This window comes from Rissa tridactyla, chromosome 1 (genome assembly GCF_028500815.1).
Source record: "Rissa tridactyla isolate bRisTri1 chromosome 1, bRisTri1.patW.cur.20221130, whole genome shotgun sequence".
NCBI classification, from domain to species: Eukaryota; Metazoa; Chordata; class Aves; order Charadriiformes; family Laridae; genus Rissa; species Rissa tridactyla.
Window position 1 is genome coordinate 168,455,628 of NC_071466.1, and position 14,450 is coordinate 168,470,077.

The 14,450-nt window shown below is 38.1% G+C and overlaps 1 protein-coding gene across 1 annotated transcript in view; it reads right to left on the reverse strand.

Moving 5' to 3' along the window:
* Window positions 1-6,635: 6,635 nt before the first annotated feature.
* CFAP54 (cilia and flagella associated protein 54) overlaps window positions 6,636-14,450 on the reverse strand; it is a 111,218-nt gene continuing 103,403 nt past the window's right edge. The window contains 5 exon segments of the mRNA XM_054219060.1: window positions 6,636-6,823; window positions 9,357-9,434; window positions 10,769-10,958; window positions 11,779-11,885; window positions 13,989-14,174. Of these exon segments, the coding sequence (XP_054075035.1) occupies window positions 6,704-6,823; window positions 9,357-9,434; window positions 10,769-10,958; window positions 11,779-11,885; window positions 13,989-14,174 (681 nt within the window). The 3' untranslated portion in view covers window positions 6,636-6,703.

The following is a 14,450-nucleotide window of genomic DNA, read 5'->3' on the forward strand; positions in this document are numbered from 1 at the left end:
AAAACTGTAGCAAAACTAAGTGTTTCTGTAGAACTCTGGTTTCAAGTGAGCCTTTACCTTGAATATGGCCCTCAGAATTGGTAGATCTGAAATGCCCTGTTCGCTTTCCTTTGGCAATGGGAGTTTTGACTTTCCACGTTTGTTTTAGCTCTAATCTGTATAAGTGAACTCAGGAAAGAAACTCATGTCATTGTTACACAAAATGCCATTATTACTTCCCTACAGCAATGAGGATCATGCCTTTATTGCATCTATTCATCCTCATTAACCAATCATTAGTCATATCATCTATCATCTGTCTTTTCAGCTATCTGAGCATCAGGGGACTTACAGCATTCCTACAAGTCTCCTACCCCCACTCCACTTCATTGTCCTAATTTGCTTCTAAACCAACCATGTTTCACTTCTAAGGCCAATACTCGTTATTCTGTTCTGCAGATCTTCAATACAGAGAAGATCAATACAGAGCTTTTTCTTGCCCATAACAATATCTGCTGGCTTTTTTTCTTTATCTCATCTCCTCACCATATAGTGTAACCGTGTTTACAGACAGGTAGGTGAGTACCTGCCTTCCAAGCCCTGAAGCCTCAAAGCTCAGCAATTAGAAATTTTTGTTTTTCTTAAGTAAACACAACCAGCATTTTTTGCTTCGTTCTGTGACACCCCCTCAATTAAATCAGTTTTTCCTGCTGCTAGGACCTTTGTTTGCGCTTTTTTATGCCAGTGACTGCGCTGTGTTTCTTCTTGGTGTTTGTAAGAAACCACCAGGACATCTTGGTGTATCATCTCTGGGGAAAGGATGGCAGCAAGAAGCTCAGTTTTTACAGCGGAGCGGTGCTACCCCGGAAAGGGATGGGGGCCGCCTGAGCAAGGCAGGGCTCTCCAAGCAATTGTGCAAGGCTGTGGAAGAGTCTCCCGGGAAAGTTCCCTGACATCTGAGATAGATGGATCAGGTTTGGAGGGAAACTGCCTTGCAGGTAGAAGGGAAATCCTCTTCACAGAGCTTTCCAGATAAGGAGAACTGGGAAATCTCTGGAAATCTCAGCCAAATATACAGCATCTGACCAAGGATTTCCCTTCACCAGGAAATGAGGAACTTACATCTTCCAAGGGCAGGGTGCACTCCTTTCATCAAGCTTTTTGCTGCAGGCACATTCAGATTTTAAAATGGATTAAAAAGGCCAACCAATTGCCTACCACTGAGAAAAAATCACAACTGAGGTATCTATATCGAGATTCTATCTATCTATCTATCTATCTATCTATCTATCTATCTATCTATCTATCTATCTATCTATCTAATCTAATGATGTAGTGTAGAGAAATGTAGCCTGGGCAGGACAGCGGAGGCCTTGAGAAGCTGAGGCTCAGGACGCAGCAGAGGAGTATGGGCATGGGATGGGATGAGAAGAGATGGGTCACCAGGTCTCCCTGGTGCTGGAGACCCCATAGCTACAAACAAGTTACCGTCAGTTAAAGACTCACAGGCCTCCTGTTGGACAAAACCTGTTTTCATGGGAAACAAAGAGAACTAAACCCAATTACCTAACATATGTAAACCACCACATACGTTGAATTTAGATGTACCATGGAACTGCAAACCCATGAAGAAGGAGCAAGGTGTAAAAGTGTGTTAAACATATAAAAATTACTCCAAATTGATCCTAGAGTGAGGAAGAAGATGACATCAACAGAGGGAGAAGAGAACATCATCGTATCCTTCCTGGCCCGTGGCTCCAGATGGATGACTTGCTCTAGCAGCTCCTCACACACACCCCAGCGTGACACCACTGCCCTTCAGGCCCAGGGGAGCAGTAGAAGCGTGAGCATGACACGGGTGAAAGGGGGTAAAAATAGTAACAGTTTAAAATTATAACTGTATAATAATTTTAACTGCATTATTACTATTATTAAACTTTTTCTGTGTTGAAGTATTCTTTCTTTTCCCATAATAATTAGACCTGGATTAATAATGATTCTTAGATTAGGCTAAGATTTCAGTTACACTGAAAATAAATGTTTGGCTTTAAATACAAGTTGCATTTCCTCTTTGCCCATAAACGAGGTTTTCAAGGTAACAGCAGTGACACTAAGTCCTGAAGGATGAGCCACAGAATTCCTGGGGCATAAGACCAGTCAGGAAGCTGGGGGGAAAAAAACACATGGATTTCTTCACGGTTGTAATTGTCCTTTAAAGCAGTTTTGAAGTAGTTGGTATCATTCCACTTGGTAGTGGGCTGATAAGAACGTAACAGACCTAATAGTTATATACACGTATGATAATGAAATGTATCCAGTAATTTTATAGCATAAACAGAATGCTCATTTTTTTCCTATAGCTATGCCATCTTCCAGCTATACAATGCCAGTATCCGTGGGGAATGAAGTAAGGTGCGAAGTATGAAGCACAGACCTCATTCTGCTCGTGCGTCGCAGAGCGGCCATGAGAGCACTTTTGGAAAAATCACATTAGAGATTCCTATGTCGACCCCCAGGCCTTGGGGAGGAGAACACAAGACTGCCAGGAAGCAAGGAGCTTTGCCTAGGATGTTGTTAATTTTTGGGGTCCGCTGAAATGTTCTTTTCAATTCTGGATGTCTGCCCAGGAGGTAAGCCAGCCCTGAAGGTGCACTGCCGCTTTACAGAGCTTCGCCTTCCACACAGCTGTCCTGAGAACGGCCCGGACAGACTATAGAGCCAGATCCATCCCCTTGTGATGATTTCTTATGTCACATATTCTGGTTTTCCACTGTGTGACACTGAGATTGTTGGTGTAATTTGCTTCAGCACGTACTTTTTTTTTCTTTGCACATTAAGTAGAATCCTAAATCATGCTGACATGAGAGACAAATGAGAATAATTCTAATTATCTCTGGGGTTTCAAAGTGGAAAATTAAATTGCAGTGGTAAATATTTGACTTCAGCACTTGCCTCTGGACCCTTTCACCCACTCTATTTTAAAGATTAACCTATGCTTCATATTTTCACTTCTCTCATTTGATGATGTACTCAGTATCTTTAACTCAAAGAAAATCTTTGGCAAACATAAATGGAACTCTTTGCTGGCTTAATTAGTTCAGCATATTAGCCTGTAATTCCAACAATTAATTCCAGTTCCATCATTATTCTTTTTAAAAATCTTTCTTCCTGTATTTCACTGAAAATGGATTTGGAAACAAATGACTATCCCTTTTACATCATGTCTCAATTGAATAATAACTTAAATTCCCTGCCTCTTTCATTCAAGGATCTGAAAATATTTTCCAAATGTTGATGCAGAAAACGTCAAATCCCTCACTGATGAGGGGATTACTGTTATCTTCAGATAAAGAAACTGAGGCACAGCGAGGCTAATTACTACGATTATTTTGTTAGATTGATGTCATCCAAAAAATGGATAAATACTTAATCCAAACAAAAAATGAGCATGAGTTGGGGCTGTAGTGGAATTTAAAAACCAGTCACATACAATTGAATAAATCTGTGTGAAATTACTAATTTCCACATCATAAAATTAATTTAACCAGAAATAATTTCAGGTTGCTATATATTTGTAGGCATGAGACAAACCCTGTCGATGCCTTGAATATACAACTCTCTGTCAAGGCAGCAACATAACTTAAAACTATATTGAAACAGTATTTGAAAAATGAAGTATTCCAAAACCCACTCAGACCTGTCAATGTTAAGCTCCCTGTTCAATTTCAATTTGAGCCCTAGCACAATCTTGTTGATGCAGTTATTAATTACAGGACCAGAAGTTGTTTTTGTTCTCAGGACACTTACTTTATTCAGTTCACAGAACAGACAATACCAAAGGAATTAAAAAAAAAAATCCAAAACAAATCCAAACTGTTTTTACTATTCTTTAGTTCCCTGTAGGATCCTTCTTATCCCTCGTCCAGGGGATGCACGGAATATAAATTGTCGTTCAGTTCACAGTCGTTTCAGTTTGTCCCCACAGTGCACACTCGCTCGCGCACTCTCCCCTTTTGCCCCATCACACAACTTACCAGATAGGGAAATACTACCCGTTCCTTTCACAGATGTGGAATGGAGAAATATTTCAGTTAAAATTTGAAGAGACTTGGTGAACGTGCCAGTGGTTCAAAGCTGTCTCAAGGCAGTAAGTAGCCCTTGTGCGGTGTTGCAGGGGCAGGTGACAGAGCAGACTGACATAGCTGGAGGGCCCTCCCTTACATTTCAGACTGTGAAATCAAAGAAGGTGCCCTTCCCCGCTTCCTTTTTAATTTTGGAGACAGTGGCACAGGCAAGTATTCTACAGAAACTTAATTGAGCATGGTGCTGACACAAATTTATTCTAGTCTCACGTATTGAAAGCTTTAGTCTGCGTTCAATGGTAAGGAAAAACCCACCCAAACTATGATAATGCGTAAAACAAGAAGCAATTTACTTTGCAATTAGCCTTATACTTTTTTTCTGTGCAATTACTGGAGACGTTTAGATATGAGCTTTCTTCTTTACAAGCAGATTTTAACTAAAGAGTTTAATTATATGCTAAAAGAAAAATGTTTTCTCCAGTGTTTTCTTCTGAAGCCTGCACTGAATATTTAACGCTCTGTTTATGAGTAAAATCTGCTGCTATGGATACGGTGAGGTCGACATTATTATTTTACAGTGCTGTGTTAAAGGACGTAGTAGGATAATATTTTTGTTGCAACAAAAATGCCTTAGAAAGTGTAATGTATTTTAAATTCACATGCAAAGCATTTTGTTTGGTATTTCTCTTTTAAGTATAGGAATTATAACAAGGTCCAGACTGGCAGCACTGAAGAAACACCTCACCTGTAACAGAACTTTACTTCCATTTTCACCTGATGCTACAGAGTGTTTTACAAATATTAATTAAGCTGCACAAAAGTCCTATGATAATCCTCAAGGTGACTCCAAAAAGAAAAAGAAAGGTTTTTTATACTTTTTACAAAGCATAGGGAAAGACTGAATAGTTTTTCCCAAAAAAAGCTGCAATTTTCTACTTGTTCCGTGTAAAAGAAAAATGAGTAATGTCATTTTTTCTCTCTCCTGCTTTTTGAAGAACTGCATAACAATAAATTCTTTTAATTGAAAGAATAATGCTAAGGGATATCTCCTCCAAACTGGCTGCTAGGCATTGAGTTAAATAACCATTCTAACTCAGTTTTAAAATTGTCTTGCAAAAATACCTTCCCTATCAATTACTCAGTTTTTGCTTTCTTTTTATTATCCTATCATAATCCTTCTGATTTTCCTACTACTTAGAGCATTACAGAAAAGGCTACACAAAATAAAAAATAGCACAACTTTGAAAAAGCTACACGTAACACAAATACATCCGGTCTTCTTTCTTTTATAGGAATAAAGAAAAATAGCAGAAAGCCTAACCCCATTTCTTCCTGTTACTGAACACATTTAAGATACTCATTATGCTGAATCTTTTACCTCTCTCTCTGCCTCTGTAAAATAAACTTCACTGGTAAACCAGGTAACATTTCTCTGAAAAGCACAAACCAAGGTAAATCTGCGATTTCCAAAGAGCTCAAAATATTTTATTGTTCTATCACTGGGCTAGAGCACAGTGAGAGCCTGACTGAAGGAAAAGGGGCTGGCGTATCAACCCAGTTGTTTATTTTTCACAGAAACCGAAGCCAGGAATAGTAACTCCGAGTCCTGAATTTTCACGATGACACAGAAGCATGGCTAGTGACAGCACAAGTCTCAAGCAGGACAAGCTCCTGCCCAAACGTCCTGGGGTTTTTGCTGTTTTTCGCAAACAAATTATTGTAACTAGCGAAGAAGTGCCTGGCCTTGTGGTGTGAGCAAAGCCAAAGGGCCGTGAGCTCGCAGTCCTGAATCTTACTGCACTCTCCAGTGTGGCCTTGTTCAACTAACTCACTTTTTCCTGTCAAATTCCCCATCTCTAACACTGGGCACGCATGTTTCCTCAGGTGGCTGTTGTTAGGACTCATTAGGATTTCTTCAGCGCTTTAAGATAATATTTACAACATTGATAACATAAGCAGAGGGGTTTTGTTAGCATTTTAGAAGTATGTCCAAAATTGTTCTATATAGTACCACTTTATTTTCTAAATTGGCTTTTTTTCAGACAAATGCTTTGAAATTATGGAGACATCTGAATGATCATTTTTACCCTCAACAACCTCTGATGTGTTTGTTTTTTAACAAACGATAGAGAAGTCTGAAATGCTAGTTTCCAAATAGAAGTGTAAAAGAACAAACTCAGTGATGATTTTAGGCCAAAAAAAACATTCTCAACCTCAAAAATAAAACCAACTCTTGATAAGTGTGAAAGCAATTAAAAACTTGCTGATGAAAATAAAACTTCAGGGAAAAAGCGGAATCTATTAACGGGTGCTGGAAGGCTACAGTCCCGTTCAGCTTTTCTAAACAATAAGAAATTATGTAAAAGCTAGAAAACCCCTAACAAACTCAATTATAGATCAAAAATAAATCAAATTTTTAATCCTCTTAAGAAACTACTTCTAATACTTTTAATTCCTAAAAATGTATTTAATTTTAAAAACGATTAATTTTTAAATAATTAGAAATAAACGAAAAATCAAGATTATCAAACACATTAGGAGCCAAATCCTGCTGTGATAAATGAGGTTGTTTCATTAACACCAGAACTTAAGTCTAAATATATAGCACTCAGCAACTGATTAAGTTATTGCAAAAACAGAATTTAGTGAAACAGAGAAATGATCCAGTTGAAAAGACTTTCTTCAGTTATTATACATCCACTGGCAGGATCAAACATATCTTCCAAACTTGCTATTGATTGCAAAGTAACATCAAATGGGATCTGAAAAAAACAGGGGGGAAAAAACCAAACAAATAAATAACTTTATTAAGCTTACAGGTACCAAAAAATACATATATATAAATAGCTCCATATTAAAGCCAGATTTCTGATCAACAACCAGTGAATAAGTTAGAAATACTCATTGCCTAAATATAAATTTGTGGTTAATGACATCTTTTGCAGGAAACTAGTAAGAGCAGGATTAAGGGGAGGAAATTTCCATGAACACTCTTGGCTGACAAACTTTCTTCTGATTGTCTGTAGGTAAAATAAAGATATCAGACAAAAGCAGCAAGAATGATTAATAATTTGGAAGGCTTTTCCTAAGATGAGAAGTTGAAAGAATTGAGTTAACTGTAAAAGGTGAAATAGAGGGCAATGATAAACTGGTTTGCGTGTCCATTGGACGTGGAGAACTATTCAGCTGATTTAGATATTAAGAAAAACTAACTAAAGGAAAAGCTTGGAACAGGCCATCTAGGGAGGTTAACTTTTAATGCAATTATTTTATTCATAAATTTACTTTTAAGAATGGAACTCCCAAACACTGTACTTTATCATCTCCCTCAAGAACATAGCTGTTCATTAAATAGCTTTAAAACCAAGCCAGCTGATCGATTTTTATTCTTAAAACATGAACAGTCAAATAATTTTACATGAATAATTCAATAAAAATGCACTTTTCCCACTTAGAAATATAATTCAGTGCTGAATCAAAAGCACCATAAGACACATGAACAGAAAAAAGAGGATCAAAGAAGAGAAGCTGGAAACATGGTAGGAGTTAAAGCGTGGCAGCTTGGAAAATGAGAAAACAAATACCACAAATTAGAACTGAATTTGTCCAATTAATTCATAAGAAGATGTGCAACAAAAAATTGTGTGGTGGGGAAAAATGATGTAAAATTACATATAAGCAACGTATCTGCTGCCTTCTCCCGCATGCTTAAAAACAAAGGGAATGCACTACCCTATGGTATGCATCATCCCACTGGACAATGCACACATACAGCTTATTTAAAAGTTTGGAAATACTACTTAGAAATAGGCATATGTAATGAAGTGCTGAACACTCTACAAGTTCTGTTGGCTTCGGAGAAGAATGAAGATATTCAGCATCTTGAAGGATTAGGCTTCACTTGCTCAACCAAATCTGCCATATCTAATAGGATCTTAGTTTGAAGTCTCTATCTGAAACTTTGTGATGAAAAGCCCATCGTTCCACCTGTTGAAACATTTTGGCTTGCTGTGGCATTTAGCCAGAATAAAACAGAGCAGTTAACATCATATTCTTACTGGAAAAACACCACTAAATCAGCTCCCTCACTTTTACCATAAACCCAAAGAAAGAAGCAGGCAAAGTGAGGAGGGATTCGTGAGAATTTGAAACAGGTCCAGGAGGTCTGTGTGATTCTAAGGAAGCTCAGCTGTACCTTTCCCTAGGTATCTGTCAAATCTCTGCCGTGGAAGGTATTTCAGTGGGACTGTGAAAAGTGTAGCTTTGCAAAATTAATGTCTGTGTATTTTGATGCATTGATAAAACCAGATTGAGTGATGTGAAGGTCTGGGAGTCATCTGGGAGAGACCTTCAGGATGGATAACTTCAGGATGATAATATGGGGTGTCAAGAATGGTGCAATATGTATAAAAGGGAAGTATGTACTCCTAGGTACCAGCCTGCAGGAAGCACTGGACAGCTTTACAGCTTCTCTCTTCTATAACAGGCCCCTAGCCGAACTGTTCCCAGATAAAACTTGTGATTCTCTTCTGGTAGGAAGAGCTACCTGACTGGAAAAGAAGGGTACAGTGGATGCCTTATCCATTGTCATTCCATTGTGACCAATTACAGGCAAGATATTTGAGGATTAATAGGGCAGTTGATATGTTACGGTGGATTCCAAAATCTTCCTTGGAGATTCCTTGGCTTCCTTGAGCCCTGGCAGCAGTAGTCCTCTCCTGATCGTCCTAGAATGTCTGAGAACACTGAACGCTACCGCTGCACGCTATGGGCCCATTCCCATGGTATTCTCTGGGATACCGACTACAACTGGGTAACAAGATGGATACAACAAAAAATGGCATGCTAACTCTAAGGACGTGTCATGGCCAAGGCAGAGAAAGCTAAAGAAAAGAGAGGAAAACCTGAATAACTGTAAAAAATACAGAGAGGGAAGGAAATTGCATTTGGCAATTGCATCATGGAAATTCACTGGAGTCTGTGTAAACAATGACCGGAGAATGGCGGATAAACCAGATGAATCCATTGTGAGTGAGATTAATTTTTAATACATTTTTCTATGTATAAAAAGGTGACTGTAATACTGTAATGAACGGTGAAGATATTCACAGTTTGTAATCATGCACATTGGTATTTTATTTTTAAAGATGAAAAAATAAAACCCAAACGGAAAGCCCAACAAATGTATGAGAAAAAAATGGGAAGACACTTAGTGGTATAATCCGTGTTTCGGTTTAACTGAACAATTGTTTCATTTTAGAAAACAGATTTTTACTGTAAATGAGAATAGCATACCTCAGTTAATGGCAAGGACAGGGCTGGAACAACAGACAGCAGTGCTTTGACTTCAGATAAACACCTTTTAGCCATTTCCTAATGGTATAAAACAAGAAAAAACTAATGCTGTGCTATCAGTCTCCTCTGATAAGCTAACAGATGGCTTGGCTTTACCAAATTTTTCAGAACAATCAAGTTTTAGGTTATTCTAGTTGAATTCACAGCAAAACCCTTAGCTGATGCATATAAATTTTCTGCAACACAAATAGTTGTGTTTGCTTGACAAACACAAGTGCCCAAACCTTGCAGTTTCTAGTGAGGCAAAATTGCCCCTGGCTCAGGTATTAAATCAGGTGAGCCAGCATACTTTCGCTACGTGTTTACTGAAGACGTTCTAAACAAACACTCTGACAAGATGATATTTATACACGGCGTGTTAATCTTATTAGTATTCTAAACATTGTTTTTCCAATTACTGACATATATTAATGAAAGTTTGAGCAAAACCCTTCAGGTAATCAGAAACACCCGCTAACGGACAGCTCTCTACCCTCCTGAAAACACCGTGATTGGCCAAAACATCATTTGTTCTCCAAGCTGGTCAAAATACAGCCTCGTAATAATGGCACCGTGCACAACTGTCGCTGTTTCACAGCATCCATCAGACAAAATGACAGCCTCCACATCATTAATCATTTCATATAATAGATATAAAGAGAATCCTGTCACATGATAAATGTCTCCCACTTTGAAAATAAACGTCTATTTTGCCTTGGCATTTATCAAGCAGCAGTTATGCTGTGCCAACATTCTATTCCAATGACATTATCTCAAACAGAGCACATGGAAAATTCTGAAATTACCTCTTTTGTGTGTGCATATGTGGGGGGAGTTATTTGGTTGCGGGCCGTATTCAGCCTTGCTAATAAAAAGAAAAGAGGAAGGTGGCGTAGAGAAAATGAAAATAAATTCACTGCCAGTTTTAGTCTTCTCTCAATAATGTTTTTAGAAGGTTCTTATTTCACAAACCATTGCTGCCCATTTTGCATTGAAGATGTGCAACCGATTTCTAAAAAGCACTTTAGGGTTGATGGCCGTGCTAATTTAACACTATGCCAAGCATTTTCAGACGTAGATTACTATAAATTAGGCACCAATTTTCAAATCTATGTACCTGAAGATGTAGCTTTTATTTTCAAGTGGAAGGTTGAAGATGCCTGATATTTTTGTAAAATGACAAGCAATAATAAGGAAAAGAAAAAGTTAAAAATTAAATGAAAAGTGAAAATATTTCAACATTTCTTGAAAGGGGTGAGGGAAATTTAATCTTTTATGTCTGCCTTCCAAGTTACCTGTCATTTATTTCCCAAAAAGGCATCTTGAATAAATGACTGTCAGACATATTTAAGAGCAGAACTGTTCTTACTTACTTCTGTTTTTTCATCAAGATGTACTTTTGCAACATTCATTTGGGGTTTTTTTGAAGGAATTCTTTTCAAAATTTCACTTTCTTCAAGAAAACGTGTAGGTTCTGAAGCTGAAGACAAGGTTTTAGAACTTTGCATCAACATTTCAACTTGCTGCTTCAGATTAGATAATTGCTCCCGTAAAGAAATAATTCTGAAAGAAAACAAGATTTTTCATTATTGCTGTTATAAAAGAACAATTATTTGTTATTTCAAGGTTATATTTAAACTGACCTAGCCTTTATTACATATTGTTTCAGTTCTACATTTTCTTTCATTTCAAGACTGATCTCCTAATTTTACAAAAAGTTTTCCATTAAAGAAAGTGGAATTATGAAATGCATTGGCTTTTTGCCTTAAAAACGGTAAGCAGTAGTTTAAGCATGCCTCTCTAAGAAAAGATTTTCTCATCCAAGCAGCACAAGGTGTGCTGACAACCTGGGTGACAGGGGCTGCAATTCTTCTTGGCCCGTTCTTGCTTCCACTCAACCTGCTCATCAATCCTAAAAATTCTGGGGCTAAATGAATGGCAAGGAAGAAGTAATGAAAAATTCCATAGGATGTAAAATGAAGTGCTACAACTGAGAAAAATTCTTGCACGCTCAGGGTTGTATTATGGGATGGAGAAAGCAGCTGATCCAGTGACAGAATGGGAGTAACTGCTGGGATTGCTTCTTAGATTTGCTAGTTTTTTCTTACATTGCTATGACAGTGTAATATAATTAGCATGTGTTAGTTCTTTAAGAATCAAAACTGAAATGCTGATGTACTGAAAAGGCATATGTTTGGATGGGTTTATCGCTGTGTCCAACATCTTACAGTTTTTATAGTGAAAAATCTCTGAAAAGCGAAAATGTATGCTTTTAAAGACTTACAGCTCTTCAGTATTTTGTACTTTATTTTCTGTCATCCTAAATGGTTGACTGATCTCTAATATAGCATGAAATAACAGGATAAAGGCAGTGATTATTTACCTAGCCAACGGAATCCACAAGTGGCCTGAAAAAATAGACATTGAACTGAAAATCTTGATGTTGCTAATCTTGACGGGCTTTGTATTATAAGCATAAAGCAGTAAAACCTGCAAAAGAGATGGAATAGGTAAACTGTAATGTAGTATGGTACAGCAGACCTATTTCAGTGATACTAGATTATAGTAGCTATCAAACACGGTGTACTGATGAAGACTTAGATAACTGACTTTCAAAAAAGGGAGGAATGTCACTGCGTATGTATTTGTACTGTACTCCATTTTTATAAGTGTTAAAACAATTTAATTATGCATATAATTTATAGGAGTTTGAAAATTAGTTATACCCTATACAGTCACCACCAAAATCCTAGTCTTGTCCTGATCTTGGTCAATCAGTCCCACTTAGGCTCATCTCCAAAGCTCCAACTTCAGGTAGGCTGAATAGAGAGCATTTACTGAATTTCCAAAGACTCTTTGTAATTAGTTACGTTTGCTAAATGGCCTCATGCATGGCTGTCATCATACTAGGTTTAAATCTATGAAGCGCACATAACTCACCAATCTAATAAAGCTGTATCAATATAAGAGAACAAGAAAATGAAATAGAATGTTCTCATCGTTCACTGAATTAATTTGCTATTATTATTGAAAATATGCTTCCTAGTGGTAGCTGAATATTTTGATTATATGGAGAATGTCAAGAATATGGCATTCATATATTAATCATTTTCAAGAATTGTCTCTGGATCTCTAATGATCTGTAAGGTCATGCTAAAGTAACCTGTAAAACTATATTGAAAAGTACCTTATTTGCATTAACTTCAAAAGGGTCTAGTAGAAGTTTTGACACCAATCTGCTATGCCAAAAATTTTGGGGATCATGGATTTCTATTGCAGTAGCGGAAGTTTTATCTACATGCTGTTCCCTCGTTTTAAAATAAAACAAATTCCATGTCCCTTGCTTTCCTGCAACCCTCCAATCTCTCTCATCTTTCATGTTTAGTCTGCTTTCTTAGAGAAATGAGGTTTACCAAATCCCATTTTCCCTGTATATTTATATCTTTGCTTTTCTGACAGCCTCCCACCAAACAGTATTCTTTGAATGTATTGGTCAGCTCTAACCAAACTTAACAGAGTTAAGAAGCTCAAGAAATGGGCCCATGTTAACTGCATGAGGTTCAACAAGGCCAAGTGCACCTGGGTTGGGGCAACCCTCAGTATCAATACAGGCTGGGGGATGAAGGCATAGAGAGCAGCCCTGCGGAGAAGGACTTGGGGGTACTGGTGGATGAAAAGCTGGACAATGTGCATTTGCAGCCCCAGAAGGCCAACTGGATCCTGGGCTGCATCAAAAGATACGTTGCCAGGAGGTCCAGGGAGGTGATTCTGCCCCTCTACTCCGCTCTGGAGTACCGTGTCCAGCTCTGGAGCCCTCAGCACAGGAAAGACATGGACCTGTTGGATTGGGTCCAGAGGAGGGCCACAAAAATGATCAGAGGGGTGGAACACCTCTCCTATGAAGAAAGGCTGAGACAGTTGGGATTGTTCAGCCTGGAGGAGAGGCGGCTCCAGGGAGACCTTATCTTTCAATACTTGAAGGGGGCTTATAAGAAAGATGGGAACAGACTTTTTAGCAGGGCCTGTTGCAATAATGGCTTTAAAGTTAATGGCTTTAAACTGAAAGAGGGAAGATTTAAATTAGATATAAGGAAAAAAAATGTACAATGAGGGCGGTGAAACACTGGAACAGGTTGCCCAGAGAGGTGCTATGTAGATGCCCCATCCCTGGAAACATTCAAGGTCAGGTTGGACGGGGCTCTGAGCAACTTCATCTAGTTGAAGATGTCCCTGTTTATTGCAGGGAGGTGGACTGGGTGAACTTTAAATGTCCCTTCCAACCCAAACTATTCTATGATTCCAAGACATCAAGGACCTGCAAAAGGCATGAATCCAACATGGCCTGGAAGCTCTAGATGGTTAACAAAGTCTTTCTTTGGCCTGCCACCAAAAAACTGTCACAGCATTCTGTTTGTCCTACGTAGCAGGTTTGTGGCAGAGTAAATATATAGCTCCCTGCTGTGCAGCTTGCCAGTCAGCATATGTATAATTCAATAAAAAGCTGCTCAGTCAGAACACAAATATTCATTGGAAATTAGACTTAATTTGTTCCAATAACTCAATAACTAAGGAATTGCTTTGGTGTAGTTATACCTTAGTCTCTGTATCGTTTGATGGCTTTGCCAGAGAAGGAATGTACCACTGAATGTTAATTTCCTTATTTGAAGCATTTGCTGCCCTGCTCTCCGTCTGACTGTCTGCTTCTGTGATGACAGGAACCGGAGAAGCTATTCTCACATGTGACATATTTGATGTAGTTCCAGTAATTTCAAGAGACATCTGAAACACAAATTAAAATTTTAAATAGCATTTTTTCTAGTGTAACATGCAAAATCTGCTATAATCTAGTGTCTACTAGAATCAGAATGACTCTCACTCCTGCACAAATATATGCTTTTTTAGATAAATGGGTAATTTTAAAAGGTGTCATTTTACCAAGTTACGGCTTTTCAAAGTTCACATGATGAGACATTTCTAACCGTAATGCAAAGGACTTCTGGGCTGACTTAAGAGACACCTACACTGAACAATGATGGTTACCTTTGATTTATCTTC